At 42.4% G+C, this 16481-nt stretch overlaps 2 protein-coding genes and 1 long non-coding RNA gene across 8 annotated transcripts in view; 1 reads left to right on the plus strand and 2 right to left on the minus strand.

Annotated features, from left to right (window-relative positions):
* LOC146591165 (GON-4-like protein) overlaps nucleotides 1–13376 on the plus strand; it is a 31228-nt gene extending 17852 nt beyond the window's left edge. For 3 of the 6 annotated variants that reach the window (XM_085313282.1, XM_085313284.1, XM_085313283.1), the window contains exons 20-32: nucleotides 256–372; nucleotides 1098–2840; nucleotides 3386–3623; nucleotides 4612–4793; nucleotides 5097–5294; nucleotides 5853–5996; nucleotides 6464–6607; nucleotides 6892–7011; nucleotides 7305–7418; nucleotides 7928–8135; nucleotides 8945–9737; nucleotides 10198–10300; nucleotides 11576–13376. In XM_085313282.1, the coding sequence (XP_085169408.1) occupies nucleotides 256–372; nucleotides 1098–2840; nucleotides 3386–3623; nucleotides 4612–4793; nucleotides 5097–5294; nucleotides 5853–5996; nucleotides 6464–6607; nucleotides 6892–7011; nucleotides 7305–7418; nucleotides 7928–8135; nucleotides 8945–9737; nucleotides 10198–10300; nucleotides 11576–11725 (4254 nt within the window). In that variant the 3' untranslated portion in view covers nucleotides 11726–13376. The remainder of the gene's footprint in view (nucleotides 1–255; nucleotides 373–1097; nucleotides 2841–3385; nucleotides 3624–4611; nucleotides 4794–5096; nucleotides 5295–5852; nucleotides 5997–6463; nucleotides 6608–6891; nucleotides 7012–7304; nucleotides 7419–7927; nucleotides 8136–8944; nucleotides 9738–10197; nucleotides 10301–11575) is intronic. The other 3 variants (XM_085313287.1, XM_085313285.1, XM_085313286.1) reach the window with 3 other exon arrangements.
* LOC146591166 (uncharacterized) lies at nucleotides 247–10134 on the minus strand. The gene is made up of 3 exons (XR_014896859.1): nucleotides 9764–10134; nucleotides 1268–2459; nucleotides 247–331 (listed from the first exon to the last, which is right to left on the minus strand). It is a non-coding gene; the product is annotated as an uncharacterized LOC146591166 (long non-coding RNA).
* MSTO1 (misato mitochondrial distribution and morphology regulator 1) lies at nucleotides 12423–16443 on the minus strand. The gene is made up of 14 exons (XM_085313297.1): nucleotides 16288–16443; nucleotides 16109–16208; nucleotides 15977–16043; nucleotides 15849–15906; nucleotides 15603–15651; nucleotides 15123–15261; nucleotides 14849–14966; nucleotides 14629–14763; nucleotides 14359–14511; nucleotides 13951–14082; nucleotides 13571–13755; nucleotides 13209–13310; nucleotides 12986–13104; nucleotides 12423–12740 (listed from the first exon to the last, which is right to left on the minus strand). The coding sequence occupies exons 1-14, from the start codon at nucleotides 16396–16398 to the stop codon at nucleotides 12502–12504; spliced, it is 1707 nt and encodes a 568-aa protein (XP_085169423.1). The 5' UTR covers nucleotides 16399–16443; the 3' UTR covers nucleotides 12423–12501.
* Between the last annotated feature and the right edge of the window lie 38 nt (nucleotides 16444–16481).

Here is a 16481-nt window from a genome sequence, read left to right on the forward strand (position 1 = left end):
GCATGCATGCACATGTGCTAGACCTTTAGTGCTTTTTCCCAGAGAAATCAAGATGGCAGTGAGCTCTTGTTCAGCCTTTATTATTCCTTTTTAAGGTTTTGTCTGGATAGTAGTGTATTGAAATAGTGGCAATTTGGATCACTTAATTTGCACAGAAGACTTTCAGAGATCACAGTCCTTAGCCTAGCTCCCAGAAATTGTTGGACGGCTGTTCTAACTGAAATCTTGTGTTCTCTCCTTGCCTCTTCCACACAGTACTATAAAAAGACAAAACAGTTGCCCATTCTGTTCAAGTGTTGTGAGGAGATCCAACCGAATGAGTGGAAACCACCTGTGGAGAGAGAAGAACATCGCTTGCCATTTTGGCTAAAGGTACAGTTTCTGCTGTTTCTTCATCCAGCATGTGGGGTTTTTTGTTGATGTGTTTTAGGTTTGAGGGAGATTTTTTGGTTGGTTAAGGTATTTTCTCTTTTTCTTGCAGCTTAGGTCTAGAGTGAGTTGTTTGTCAGCCTACAGGCAAAATGTGGTCTGACTGTATTGTGTGGGAGTCTGCGTTAGCCATCTTTCTCACTGCATCACACCTATGAGAGAAAGTATTCTCCCTTAATATGTAACTTTCTAAAAGGAAAGAAGAAATCTTGTGTGTGTATGTGCGCTTTTTTGTTGTAGGTAAATGTCTTATACTTTGTAGGGGTTCTCTCTTTGAGATTACTTGCACAAGGAAAGACTTAAGTTGAAGGCATAATAATCATGCCTGAGGGTCGTCACACAAGACACAAGAGGGTCTGTGTCTGTGGAGAGAATTAGCCTTGAAATTCAGTCCCCTTGATGGCATGCTGGAGTGAAGCTTCATTTCAGTGAAGCTTCCCTCCCACTAGGTCTCGTACTTATTAAAGGAGCCTTTATAAAATAGTTTGCTTGAGTTGCTCTTTTCAAGCCTTTAGATTCTCTTGAAGACCAAATGAACTTGTGTGTATTAAGCATTAAATAAAATAAGCTTTACTTTCAGGAGCAAGTTGCTACCTGCGTTTTGCAGTGCTGTTTGAAGACAACAAGAGACGGTAAGGGTTGGACTAATAAACTCTTGTTTCATTTAGGCAAGTTTGCCCTCCATTCAGGGGGAATTGAAGCAATTAGCAGAAGATGCCAGGGAGATGCCAGATTCACCTGATGCAGAATCTGTCTTTTTGGGGACAGAGAAGGAAACTTCAGACACAGAACGTGATGAAAAATACCCTCTGCTCATGCCAAAGGGACTAGTACTGACCTTAAAGCCCCTCGCCAATCGATTCTCTAGGAGAACATGGAGAAGGCAAAGGTCTTCGGCTCTGAAACCTGTTCTCATTCGACCAAGTCCTTGTCTGCAGCCCAATTCCAACACTCTGAACATCCAGAAAACTGTGAAGTTATCCCAGTCAGAAGCTCCTCCCAGCAAAGTTATGGTTCAAATTCCTCGGTTAATCCAGCCAGCTACAGTCATGCAGCCTGTGCCAGGAGTGCAACCTTTGAATGTTCCAGCAGTGGTAGGAAGTGGGGATGGCTTGGAATTTCAGAATATGCTCTCCACTTCACATTCTGATTCCAGGCAATCTTTTTCAGCTGTTGTACCACAAGCAGTAGTGTCCTCAAGTCCTGTAACTCTTCAGCCAAAACTGATGTTGCCAGCTTTGGCTGGACCAAAACTCCGCAAACCTGGTGTTCGCAAGGTATACCAAAAGAAAAAAGGGACAAAATCTGCCCCGTTGATAAAGACTTCACCTTTGTTTCAGCCATCTCCTGTCATCCTTACTGTACCTGCTACCACAGTGAAAGTGGTTAATATAGGCAATGGTTGCAATATGATTCAGCCCATAAATGCAACAGTTGGTAGAGGCACTCAGGCTATTCCAGTTACAACCTTATTGGTAAATCCATCCACTTTCCCATGTCCATTAAATCAGCCTTTAGTGACTTCTTCAATTCCTTCATTGATAGTCTCTCCTAACCCTGTTGGTCTTTCTACATCATCTGTTGTTGAAAATGAAGAACAAGTGAATCTGGCTCCTTCGTGCCCTGCTGTAAATAACAAAAATGCCTATCCTATAGTTGAACCCAAGGTTGAACGCCAAGAGTTGTACGTTTCGTGCTCAGCTGTCTCCCCGAAGAAGGAACGCAGTACATTTCCTGCCACTTCAAATAACGGTAGCCAGGAAAAGGTAAATAAGAGTGACTGCTGTAGCTGGACAGTGGTAGCGACAGAGGAGGAAAACGCCTCAGAGCCATTATCTGTGGACCTTTCTTCTCATTTAGAAGATCCAGATGAAGCAGTGAAAATTGAACGTGAAGATTCAAATGATGCTATCAAGGAAGTAAATCCAAAACAGAAGAGGGATCTTTTATGTGCTGAAGTGAAGGAGGAGTTCATGCTGGACCTTGGCCAGGAGCTGAACGTGGAGGCTGCATATGCATGTCCAAATGAGCTGAAAGAAATAAAAAAAGAGTGTACATCATGCGAAGAGAAGGGAGAAGAGGAAAGACARGATTTGCAGTCCCCTCCGCGTGATGAACAGCAGATAGATGCAGGCATTGTTCCTGGACCACAAGTAAGCAGCGAGTCTCCTAAGAATCATTCATACACAACAGATATTGAAGCAGAATTTAGTAGTCCACTAGGAAAACCAGAGGATTCATCCAGTATGGATGGCCAGTCTGTTGGGACACCAGCTGGCCCTGAAGCTGCAGGAGAGAAAGAAGGACAAGAGGAAGAGGAGGAAGAAGACTTTGACGATTTTACCCAAGATGAGGATGAAGAGATGTCATCAGCCTCAGAAGAATCTATTCTCTCTGTGCCAGAACTTCAGGTAAAAACAAACACAACTTCTTAAATATATGTTTATATGTATTTATATATACTACAGTTTGATTCAAATGGAAAACTAAAATATTAGCTATATATTTGTATATTGTATTATATAATTTTAAAACGCTAACGCTTGGGCTGTTCTACAGAGAAATTGGACATCACATGTTTCTGGGGAGACTTTTAAGTCCAAGCTAGGGAATATCTTGCAAATATCCAGGCTTAAATTGTGCTAAGTTATAAGAACTTCCTCAATTCAGGCTGTTCTTTAATAAAAAGTAATTTAACTGAAAATGACTTGCTGAAATATGGTTCCAGCAAGCCTTCAAGACCTAAGAAGCCTATTAAGGGATTCTGGCTAACTTAAGACTTTTCTAAATGGCAAACAGATGTTCTGGTTCTCAAAATTCTGTCACTTCACTAGAGATCTAATTGGTCAGATGTTGATCTGTGAAATTAGCTGTTAAGATTATGATGGAGTGAGCTAGTTGTTGAGTGGCATTAAAACCAAAACTAAAACACATGGGGGTTTTGCTGCTTTCTAAGGAGACAATGGAAAAACTCACTTGGCTTGCAACAGAGAGACGTTTAAGCCAGGAAGGAGATTCTGAAGAGGAGAATTCTCAGGAAGAGAACTCGGAGGAGGAAGAGGAGGAGGAAGGGGAAGGAGTAGAGAGTTCACAGAAAGATGATGAAATATCTGGAGATATATCAGAGGAACCCAAATCTGCCTTCATGTTGATGAAGACAGCCCCACAGGTAGAAGCCAACAGAATGCTACCAGGTAAGTTCTGTGTGTTTCTTTTGACTTGGGGCATGGGGGAAACGGAACTAATACCAGAATCAAAACTATGCAGAAATTGCATTCAGGTTTGATTTCATTTAGCACGTCTGAGCTTAGTGGTGCTTTCCATCTAGAAACAGAATTTTGCAACAAAATCACAGTTCTGTAAAAATGGTTCTTGGCATAGTAGCCCTAGTGGGTGTGAATCGAATTGAGTATCTTTACTTCATTGTAATGCATTTACACTTCAAAAATGTGGACAGATGAAATTTTTGTTTGCATCAACTTAACACCCAACATCAATATAAGAACAAGATTAAATACTCAGAACTCTCACATCTTCACTAAATTTGAAATTTGCATTACAGGGTCATCACTAATGTGTTAGAGAACAATAAATGGAACAAAAATAGCATCTTAATAGAAAGTAGGTGATGTTAGATGAATTTGAGCAGTAAATGTTTGGGAGAACGTGGACTACAGCATAGTAGATCAGTAGATGCCTAAGCTAAAAATGCAAAAATCTCAGTGTAGCAACTCTGAATATACTATTTCGTTCCTTACCGTCTGATAACACAGTTAGCTAACTGTTCTGTTAACTATATTCATGTCAGTAACTTATTACTACTGTTATAAAAAGAATAACTTGCAAGTGTTATATCCAGTTCTGAGGTTCATATCTGTTCGGTATCTGTATCATGTTCACCCATTAGGGTGAATCCCATTTAGGATCAAAAATGGATTTGCTGCAGTGTCCACAGACTCTTTCATCAGCTACTAAAATAAGAAACAGCCATTTTAGAATTCGTAAGTCGGCCTGACTAATTAAAAAAAAAAAAGTATCTTATTCCTACGTTATAAGAGTGAACTTATTGCCAACTCTGAAAACCTGATTTTCTATTGCAATATAAGTCTAGAAAAATAGTTCTCTGTCAGCCCAGAGAAGGTGTGAAACAACATGGGCAACGCACATTGTGCTTCTTCACAGGAGAGAACATGAAAGCCCCTGGGAAGAGCAGGAACTCCCACAGAACCAGAAATAAGAGGGGACGGACTCGCGCTAGCAAAGATACCTCTAAACTGCTCCTTTTGTATGATGAAGACATCCTGGAGAGAGATCCCCTGCGGGAACAGAAAGATCTGGCATTTGCACAAGCCTATCTAACCAGGGTGAGCCAGAACAGCATGTAGCCCAGAAACAGGAACTTCAGGCAGCTTGTCTTTTAACACAGTTTAAGCTTGAGCCACATAACTACCACTTCTAACAGGGCCTTTTTTAATTTCAGAATTTGATCGTCTTGGATTCAGTTCTCCTCTTTCTTATGAGCAATCTGCATTTATCTCTTAAAGAAGCAATTTTGTTGGTGCAACAAAATTGAAAGCACTGTATAAGTGCTGAGTAGCAGGAGATTAAAAAGATTACTAAATTAACTTGTTTTATGTAGTCCTATGAAGGTCCGTTGCTCTTTACAGGTGCGTGAAGCCTTGCAGAATATTCCCGGAAAGTATGAAGACTTCCTTCGCGTCATCTATGAGTTCGAGATTAGCACTGATAAACGAACAGCTGTAGATCTCTATTCCACTTTACAGAAACTGTTGCATGAGTGGCCACAGTTGCTCACAGATTTTGCTGCCTTTCTTTTACCAGAACAAGCTTTGGAATGTGGACTGGTAAGTAGAAGGAAAGAAACAGACCAACAGACCAAGCAGAAAAATGTAAATGCTGTGAGAGTGGAAGAACAAGGAGTTCTTCCTAGGGCAAGGAGAAACAGGTGGTAAGTCATTTGCTTACCTTCCTGTGTTATTACTTAGAATTGAAAATTCTAGTGTCTGTCTTAAGACACATACTGAATATGGCTGTGGAGATTCAGTGTTTCTCAATTGCATCCTAGAACCCAACAGCAGAGAGACAACATGCAAATACAGCAAGTGGAATGCTTTCCTTGTCACAGAAAGCAGCCTTCCACTTTGTAAGATGGAGATTTTCACTTGTTACATTCCTCCTGGATTTTCCTATCTTCTTGAAGCAACACTTTATAGATCACATAGGTATTAATTGTGCAAAGTATTATTTCTTGTCTGTTTCCTCCACCTCTTCCTAGTTTTGCAGTGACTGTCAGTACAAATGGAAAACAAATAGCGGAAGTGGAATTTTATAGCTTAAGTCAACTAGAGATGCTTGGAAATATATTCTTGGACATGAGAGATGAATCTTTTTCTTTTGGTCAGTTTGAAGAGCAACAAGCATTTGAAAAAAGCCGGAAGTTCCTCAGGCAGCTGGAGATCTGTTTTGCTGAAAATCCTGCCCACCATCAAAAGATCATCAAAGTTCTGCAGAGTTGTGCAGACTGCCTCCCCCAGGAGATTGCAGAGGTAATCCAGCATCCAAGTATCCCCTCTCTCTGAAAAAGCCCCAAGAGTACAATTACTTAGCCTACTTCATTGTTCCCTTGTGCTGCTCTTTGAGACCACAGGAGCATAACAAGCTTGATCTCCCCCGTGGCGTCTGATAGATCATTGAAGCTCTCTCTTCATCAGGCTTTACAGTTAACTAGCCTTTGTGCATCTCCTCTCTCTTCTACTTTCACCTTGCTTTTATCACCTTGCAGATGAAATTTTAGCCTTTGCCTAGAATTTTGAAGGGATATTTCTTTGCTAAATAGATAGCTGGAAATGGAATGTTCTCAGAACAGCTATGAGGTGGTATCAATGCAAGCATGTACTTTCACGTAGGAGTTCTAATAAGCCTTGATGTTCTATTTGCCTTGAGAAATCCTCCCAAGGAAAATGAGACAACATGAAACGAAACACTGATTTTTCTCTGGATTTCTCTCTTTCAGCTAAAGACCCAAATGTGGCAGCTGTTGAAAGGACATGACCACTTGCAGGATGAGTTCTCCATTTTCTTCGATCACTTGCGCCCCTCAGCCAGCCGCATGGGAGACTTTGAGGAGATCAACTGGACAGAAGAGAAGGAGTATGAGGTGGCGCAATCTTTTCCTGAACCAGGAAAGATAAGAGATGCTAGAAACACTTGAAGGATTTGTAGTGAGGCTGCATTTCTAGAGTGAGGAAGGTAGCAGAGTGGGATAGCTGCAGGTGGGCTGGTGCAGATGTTTCATATTCTTAAACCATTTATGTTTGTTCTGACAAGACTGAACTTGTGCTGCACTAGAACTGAACTTGAATATTCAGAAATTTGTGGAGGAAATGAAGTTGCCTCCTTGAAGCACTATCATGATAGAGCAGTTTGTTTGTTTTCTTTTAGTTTGATGGGTTTGAAGAAGTGTCTTTACCAGATGTAGAAGAGGAGGATGAACCACCTAAGATGCATGCAGCCTCAAAAAATAAGAAAAGGAAAGAGATTGGAGGCCAGAACAATGACAAGGTGGGCCTGGCATACCTCACTAGTCCACATGCGAGGGCTCTAAGCAAATGCATGTCTGCGAGGATAAATGTATCTGTACAGAGAGACATGAGAACAGTCTAAAAGGATTTGAAGAAAGGGATTAAAAAGTTTCTGTTGTGCTTTTCTTGTTAACAGCATAATTGCTTTAGTTCTCTCTGGGTGTTCACAGAATGCTACTCTGCCTTTCCTGGCTTCCTCTGGGATTAACCTTCCTCTGACTGTCATCTTTGTGTACAACGCAAATTTGTCATCTAGAGTATGTCTGTTTCCAGGAGGTCGAGTGGGTAGATGGAATGAAGGAATGTTTGTGTCCCTGCCATGAAGGGAGTAGCGATCTCAGGCTCAAGAAAAGCAAAAGGAGGACCTGCGGCCATTGTAGTAGTAAGGTTAGTTGATAGGCCAAGTCACTGGACTTGGTGAGTGGAAAGAATAGTCATGCCAGGAAGCCCCACTGTTTGTTGTGATGATCTGTTCAGCCTTGGACCTCCCGTCTCCAAAAAATAATGTGCTGGGGAAGAAAATGAATCAAAAGACAACCAATACACTGGCAATAGTGTCTCCCTCTTCAAAGCTCCCACTGCTGCTCTACCTGGCCTTCCCCGTCTATCTCCGGTTCACTTTCTACTTTCCCTCCTTGCTCTGCTAAACAGTATTAATTTTGATGTTCCTTTAAGATTTTTTTTTTTTTTTTGGTGGAAGATACTTGTGTGGCCAGTGTGTGAAAAGAACTGTGCATGTTTATAATAATTTTAAAAATCATTTTCCTAAACACAAATAAGTTGCCAAATTGAAGCATTAGTTAGCATCAAGGAATACTTCTGAGGCAAAGGCTGAGGTGTTAGGTTTGGGCAGATACACCTCATCTGTAATCATATGCCTATATATTGATTTGCAGGTGTGTGATAGCAAATTTTATAAAAGTAAAGATTCTCAAGAACTGACTGTTAGCCTCGTTCAACAAGAGTCAAGTCTGCAGCCTGAAGGGAAGAATTATGGAATATCCAGGGATCCTGTAGAAGAGAGCTTGGAGAGTAGAGATGAGGGAGAAGATATCCAGAGCAGAACAAAAACTGCATCTAGGAAAGTGGACCCTCTGGTTTCAGGTCTGTGAAAGTCTCCTGTATGCGTCAGTCATCTCCAGACTGGTTCATACAAATGAAATCAAGCATAGGACTTCCTAATGCAAATTCATTGTAATAATGACAAATTCTAATAATCTTTTTTCTTTCTTTCATGTTTTTTTCCTCCACTCTAGATTCTTTTAAGCATGCAAATATCCAGAGCATTGCCCTCAAAGAGTTCTGCTGACCAGAAAATACTCTGCCTTTTGTAGAACGATTGACAGATACATTTAAGCTTGTTGCCAGCATATTAATCAAAATCACCGTTGCTCTAATATTCCTTTAAATAATCCCCTTCATGCTACTTGTTTCTCCTTTGACTGAGTATAGAGAACGGGAAATGTGATTACTGCACGATAAATGCTCTGAAAGGGATCCCTTCCTTCTTTCAGTAATTGTGTTCTCAGTCAGGGTTAGCTGGAGAAAATGCAAGGCTTGCCTGAAGAGGTTTAAAATTAATGCATTTTAGTGTTTAGTTTATAGTGTTTTCATAAATGGGATACCAAAAGCTGCAGTGTGTGTTTCACTTGAGAATGTTGTCCTGGGCAATCCACTTAAGCGTTTTTGTGTGGTCATCACTTCTCCACTCAGCAATTGGTTGTGGCAACACACAATGATAAAGAAAATGCACTACAAAATGCCTTATTTGAAGCACATGATGGGTAAATTGCAGCTAGATTTACAATGCTGMTTCCAGACTGTGCTCTGATTTACAGCATTATATCCTAGAATGCAAACACCTTTTCTTTACTAACAGCCAATTTAAACTTGTTTGGGTTTCTTATTATCAGGATGTCACCTAGAAAGAAGGATTGTCTCCTGCAGACTTGCATCTTCTGAAAAAGCTGCATTGCCAGATAACCAAGTTCGAGAAGGAGGTGCCAGTGCTGTTGTGAATACTGCAAAGGATAGTTGTTCTTACATCGCTGGCCCTGGATGGACAGATCTACGAAAAGCTGCTCTAAAACTACCTCAAGAAACCAAAGACAGCTCTTGCACTGTAGGAAGTGACAGTGAGGGACTAAACCAGCAACATCAAGGAAATGCAAATACTTCCCTTGGGCTGAGTGGAGATCTGCTGTCTTATTCTGCTACAGTAAAAGGTTTAACAGGGCCTAACTTGTCGTCTGGAAGTAGTTTATATCGGACTGAAGAGCTTCATTCAGGTGCATCAGATGAGCTTGCTGTCTTTGGTCACACTTCAGATTTAGGCATGAAAGAATTTGAGAGATCACCTTTGCCTTTGGAAGGAAAGTCTGAAGCAAAGCAGGGCTGGATTACACCAGGTAGAAAACTGACACCAGGTAAGAGCTGCTGCTCACAGTTCCCTGATAATCACAACATCCTTTTGGAAGCAGATGGTATGGACTGCACCAGAGGCTCTCCTGAGAGCAGATTAAAGTCAAATACAAATGAGTACTTCGAGGTACATGAGCATTCTGAGGAGCTGGGATACAGAGTGCTCGATGCCTCCTTGGGGCAAAGGGAAGAGGAGCAGCAACAGCAGCGAGTCACAGAAGCAACAGTATGTGCTAAGAATAGCAAAGTCAGCTCTACCGGGGAGAAAGTTGTCCTCTGGACCAGGTATGTGTACCTCCACTGCATCTTACCTCCGTAGTGCATTAAAGGCTTCATCTTTGGTAATAAAGAGTATCCTTTACTTCCATCTTGTTTCTCATTTTCTGATGTCTTCTGCCTCTTTCCTTGAATAGTCTTGCCTTGTTTCCTCTAAACAAAGTCCATCATAGCAGCCATCTTGTTCTTTGAGAAACACTGTACTGCTTGTGGCAGTATAATTGTTGTAATACTTCAGGCTGGGGAGGAAACACCTTTTTCTTTTCTACAAAAAGGTTTCAAAAGAAGAAAAACGAAGAAAAAAGCAGACTAACTGCAGTTCTGCTTAGAGCTACCTCTTTAGGAGTAGAAGTAGAGGAACAAACCAGCTGGGCTTGTTCTATGACAAAGTTACCTTTTCTCTGAAACAGACCTGTGAGGCTGGTGGTAGTTTTCTCTGATGCTTTAATAACCATTCTGTTGCTTGCAGGGAGGCTGATAGAGTCATTCTCACTACCTGTCAGGAGAAAGGAGCCCATCTGGAAACCTTCCATGCCATCTCACAGAAACTGGGCAACAAAACTGCTAATGAGGTAAGGGGCTAGTGTGGAAAAGGCTGCATATACTGAAGTGAATGGGGGGGGGTGGATATGAAGGTCTTGCAGAGATTTGCTACCATATTATCTGTCAAAAACTTGTCATGTCTAATCCTTACAGAAGCTATTTGTTGTACCTTCTACAGCATCCTATGGCAAGAAGTTTGAAAATCTCAGTGCGTAAGGAAAAATGATTTGGCGTGGTGTTTTTTTTCCCTTCTTCTAATTTACTACTTAATAACAGTCGTCCGACTTCAATTATCCACACAAGAGCTAATCACGTCCCATTCTCAAATTTTATCCTTGTTATCCAGTCAAGGACTAGTTTATTTGTTCAGATGCTGTACAATATCCATTCTCATCTATCCCATTCTCTTAAATTTTTTAGTTGGGTAACCAACACTATAGACCAAGGATGCTTCATTTTTTTTTTCTGTTCCCCTTTCTTAAGAGTATGTAACTATCTACCTTCCCAGTGTATTTTGACAAGATAACACTGGTTCTTTCTACAGCACGTGGCATTATTTTTTCATTATTCCTGTGTCATTCATAATTTGTTAGCAATAGCTTCTCTTATTTTCCCTTCTAGGTGTCTAGAAGGCCTTGTAACATTGCTATCTTTACGGCCATTTTGATTAATCCAACTTTGGTGTCAGTTATTAGCATTCCATTTGCTTGGTGGCGGTGGTTGTTGCTGTGTCTCATTTAACTGGAACTGTTTTCTTATTTCCTAAGTGGTCTTTAGCAACCTTTCCCCTGGCAAGTGTGTAGGCTTTGTTGCATTAAGTGTCTGTGCCARTCACTTTACCCACGCATGAGGATTTTGTTTGGAACACTATGGGTACCTCCCCTGCAAGGCTAACAACCTGATTTGTTCTGGTGGAACCAGAAAATATAAGGGCCTTGTTCCTTTTTCTGCTGTTGATAGTCTAGCCTTGTGTTTGGTACCAGAATTGTTTCAGTGACCGCTACTTGGGTCTTCAGCCTTCTACTTCTATATAGGAAAGCCATGAGATTTGTCTGTTAACCTTCTCTGCATCATTGTCTAGATGTCTTTCAGAACCGCCAGTCTTTGCCAGCAAGTCGGTAGAATATGACTGTTCTTCCAAAGAGAACAAAACAAAACAACGGTTCCTGCATTTCTTCTTCCCTTTATGATTGAGGCTTAGAGAAATCACTGTGCTTTTACATTAAATAACTTCTTACTGTGAGAATTCCCTTTTGTGACACCTTTTAGGCTAATAGTCATTTCTGATTTCCTCTGTTCTTCAGGTATCCCACAGGTTCAAAGAACTGATGAAGCTCTTTCATACGTCTTGTGATGGAAGCTCTGAAGATGAGGAAGATGCAACTAGTACTAGTAATGCAGACCAGTTGTCAGATAAAGATCTTCTGTTTTCTGAAGACGAACCAGATGACTAATTTTTTTTTTTTTTTTTTTTTTTTCTTTTTTTTTTTTTTTTTTTTTTTTTTTTCTGGCCTGATAAGCTGCTTACTACATCAGGAGAGCTGTTTGCCAGTTTGCTGCTACCCAGGTGCTGTGGTTAAAGGAAAAAAATCTTTGAACAGATATTTAATACACCTTTTGTTTTGGTTCACTTTCCTGATACGCTTGTTAAAAGCTACAGTTCTAAATCTGTCTTGAACTAAAGGAATGAAGAAAGTTGTGAGGGTTAACATGCTTTAGAACCTATATGGGTAATTCTAAAAATTGAATTACAAACGTGATACTTATGGATATTGACCTCAGTGCATGGTAAAGAGCTTGACCAGCAACCTTTTGCAGCACATGCAATAGAGAACATGTAAATATTGTATAGTAAGATGTCTGTTTTCCATGTGGAGCAAATACCTGAGGGTTTTGTTTTGTAAATTTCTCCCTTATGTTGATTGTATGTGGGAAAGTTACAACCTGAAAACTGTATTGATTTTGCAGTCTTATTCCAGCACTGTAAAGCAAGTTCAGTTTGTTGCAACTAGTGCTTTTTTTCACTTTGCAGAGACAAACGAAGATCTTTAAGGAGAAACTTTCCTCCTTTGTAACAAAGCCACAAGTAGCTGGACAACACGAGCCAGTATCTTTAGTAGGATTTTACTGAAATGAAAGTAGCAACTGGGCCAATGTTTAAAACCCTTCCCTTTATTTCAAAAGTGATCTTAACCTTACTCCTTCCACTATTTCCACTGATAAAGATGAGTTAGTCTGAATCAGTTTCATCTTCAGATTCATCTGCTTCAAAATTTGTTTTATAGCACTGTGCTAGAGTTCTTAGTTCATGTAGGGCCTCCTGAAAGTCATCCTGTTCGACTCCAGTGGAGAAGAAGCTAGCCCATCGCCGTGTATCCAGCTTCTGTAGCTCCTTGTATAAACTGCACAGGACTGTGTGCAGAACAGGTGAGGACTGCAGTGCAGTTCCTACAGGAATGCTTTCAACAGCTGCAGGAAAAACCGTCTTTGTTGAAATATACAAGTTGAAATTTGTTTCCCTACTCTATGATCTTCTTTTCTTGGTAAGTAGCTGCTTCGCTGTAACTCAGTGTAGCAGAAAAGTTGCTGGACGCTAATCTTTTTTTGCCCCATTAATTCACACAGTATTAAAAAAAACAGAAAAAAAGTCCTTTGCTAGACCTTGCTGCCCCACTTGATAGTTTTCTTTTGCAAAGTTAAGAGGCATACATTACCTGTTGAGGAATAACTGAGAGGTCTGTCCAAAAGGAAGCCTTCTCTGGTGAGAAGAGAGGAAAAAAACTGGGGGTACGGAGGTAAGGTACGGCATGGCTGCTCAAGCACATGAGATATGCTATAAAAAAGAAATTGAATAAAGTTATCTAAAATTCATTACCTTCTGTAGCTTCTAGCTAGTGTTCCTTTTTCTAAAGTTGCAAAACAGAGATTATTACCAACCTGAAGGCCCCAGGAGACAAAGTATGTAAGTGATGCTGCAGAATCTGCTCCAGTGTCTCACCAGCCTGGAGTGCAGAAGCAGGCTGCTCTGCTGGACAGTTGCTACAAAGAGAACCATGAACTGGATGAGCAGGAAGAGGGGGCCTAAATAAAGATGCTGGTAACTCAGCTGTTTGGTAGCTGTTTTAACTACAAAGCTAGAAGCATGTATGTGGTTTTTTTTTCTCTTTTTTTAAAAATGCTCAATTGTCAGTCTTTAATGCAAGGATAATGCCTGGACTTCAAAGAATGAGTCTCGTAAGAAATCATTAGCCGGAGGGCTAGAACACTGAAGGGAAAAGTGTAGTTCAAATGCTGATTACCTGTTATGACTTTCTTTGCAAATTCCTCTTAGCACAACAGACTGAGCGAAACAGTGGCTGACCTTTTGCTCTCTGTATGAAGACAGAAGTTTCCAGGGCATGTCTTGCTTGTGGGTGCATAAAGTATCTAGGAGCGAGTGGCCATGTATGATAGGAAAGGGTACAGCAGCCAATGCAGCCACAACCTAAGAGTCAGAGAGGGGTTGACAATAATGGTCCATAATACACCCCTCACTCTCATGATACAGTCCTCTGTCTTACAAAGATGACACAGATAGTGCTAAATGTGTGTGAAACAGAACTGTAACACGAGCTCTTCCTTTTAGTAGCAGTTCAAGTAGGGTAGAAAAGATTAAAGTTGCTATTCTCTAAGCCCTTACCTTTCGCCCGGAGAAGTTAAGTGTTTCAGCAAAGTGTGTCATTGAGCACTGYGAGGTACGGAGTCGATAAGGAACAGTAAGAGTATCAAGTACTGCTGCCAGAATTGCACTGCTGTGGTAGTTAAGTGACGCCTACAGAGGAGACAAGTGAAAATGTTACAGAACGAAAGCTAATTCATCAAATTAGATATGACCTACATAAAAACACAACTTACAGTATGCTGAACATTTTTTTTTTTTAAGGTTGTAGCTGATTAAGAAAAGAACAAGCCTGATCTCAGTAGGTTCAAATTCATTAAACAGACAGTCATAGCTGCAGGGAACACTTTTTAGAGAGTGATAAATCTCAGAAAAAAAAAAGATAAAAGGTATATGTTGCTTCTAGATATACTGATACATAGTACATACATCATAATTTATATAGGGAAATGTAATGGGAGGTCCTGGTTTGATTCCTAGACTCCCACTGAGTGACAATGGGCAAAATAGTGAGCTCTGACTGGAGAGATGGACGATTCCTAGGGCTGTGTTCATCAGTCTGTAAAAATCCTTTTGAGACTCCTGGGGGGAGAAAAAAAAAAATCCACCTATTAAAACCTGAGATGCAAACACGAACTAGCCTAGTTTAGAAGAGGCAGGAAAGTTTCATGTGTTCTTGTTTTCCCTCTGTATACTTACTCCTGTTTTATGACTGACTGGAGTCAACCCCCAGGTCAAGATTCCCTTTCCAGAGTATTCATCATGCAACAGTTCTGTCACCTTGGCGCTAACTCCAGAAAATCCATTGTGTAGGTCACACAGGACTTGAAATCCCTGCATAAAATGGACAGCATCTGAATTTCTGCTTAGTCTAAAACAGGAGCTTTCTCAAAAGAAAAAATAACATCAACTATCAAACCTGCAAATAATCACACTCCTCCACAAAAAAGTGCAACCGATCTTCCAACTCCTCTAGACATACAGGATCCTGCAGCAGACTTTCACCTTGCCCAAAAGCTTCTAAACAACCAGACTCCCTAATAAAATGGAAAAGTTACTCTTCTCTCCCTCCCTCCCTCTCGCTTTTTTTTTTTTTTTTTTTTTTTTTTTTTTTTAAGGCAAAGTTAAGAACATGGTTAGGATGAACCATTTGGCTTTTGAACCAAATGTGTATTGCCCCTTAGCAGGCCTACCCATCATGGTTGTACTGCTGTATCACAAAGATGCTCTTGGGATGCAAGTGCACGTTGAGGTAATCGGACCAAACCTGCGTGCTGCCACCTGAGTAAATTTCTTGGTAAGCAGTCAGCCGTGAAAGGTGAGGAAGTGCATCTAGAAAGAGCATTAATGAGAAGCAGGATCTTTTCAACACTGAGCAGCCCCTTGAATTAAAAAAAAAAAAGAAAGAAAAAAAGAAAAAAGAAAAAAAGCTTCCCTGGAGTTATCTGATGCAGCTGCCTAACCTATTTGCTACTACTACCTGCCTTTCTTCTAGCAAAAAGTTATCTCATCCCATCACTTTCCTTCTCCTCTTCTACCCTAGTACTTGTTCACAGACAATTGTCTGCTGTCAGGAGGCTGCTCTAGTTTGTTGAATTCTTCAGTCCTCAGCAAATAAACCAAACCCATCAGGCCAGTCAGTACAAACTGAGGAACGTACAGGAACCACGCACCTCTCACAGCAGCACTTGAGGTGCCCTCTCCCACCGAGGAAGCATCGCCCTATAGCAAAGAAAGAGTCCGGGGGTGCTGGTTATGGGATGCTTTTTGCCTAATAATCACTCATGGGGGGGGGGGGGGGTGCGCGCGCGCGCGTGCATGCAATGTTACAGCAGACATGAGGTGCCCCAACAGCTGTATAGCACAGGCAATAGAGCTCCGCCTGGGCCTTGCCCTGCCCGGCGCAGCCCCGTGCTCACCCTCCGCTGCTTGCCGTCCCGCACCGCGCCGGCCTCGTAGGTGGCCACGTCCCCGCGCCTGCAACACAAATGGGCGGCGGCTGCCAGCGGCCTTGGGGCGCCGCCGCGCCGCCCGCGCTGCCACTCACCAGGCCGTAGCCGTCGCGTCAGGGCCTGCACTGCGCCGCCAGCCGGGCCTCAGCGCGCCCAGGCCGCCTGCAAGACAGCGCGTCAGTGGCCACTGTCCCCCTGCCCGTCCGCCCGCCCCCGCCGCCAGCTACCTTTGAGCTCCAGCGCGACGAGGCGCGGCGCGGGGGACTCCCCCCCGGCAGCCTCCCGCAGCAGCACGGCGCCGCGCAGCTCGGCATCTCCGTCGGCGTCCTGCGGGCAGGGAGCGCATCAGCCAGCATAGCCCGGCCCGGCCCCGGCCCCGGCCCCGGCCCCGGCCTCCGCCGCTCACCTGCAGCCCCCACCAGTGGGCGCCCACGCAGCCCGCGTAGTGCCCCAGCTGCAACGTCACCGCCGCGCGCGCCATGCCACCCGTGCCGCCGCGCCGGCACCCAACGCGCATGCTCCCATTGGCTATAAAACCGGAAGCTCGAAGAGAAGCGCAAGTCGCGCGCCGTGCCGTCGCCACCAGAAGAACGACACGCA

Source organism: Rhea americana, unplaced genomic scaffold, assembly GCF_003343005.1.
Source record: "Rhea americana isolate MKP2758 unplaced genomic scaffold, rheAme1 scaffold_382, whole genome shotgun sequence".
Taxonomy (NCBI): domain Eukaryota; kingdom Metazoa; phylum Chordata; class Aves; order Rheiformes; family Rheidae; genus Rhea; species Rhea americana.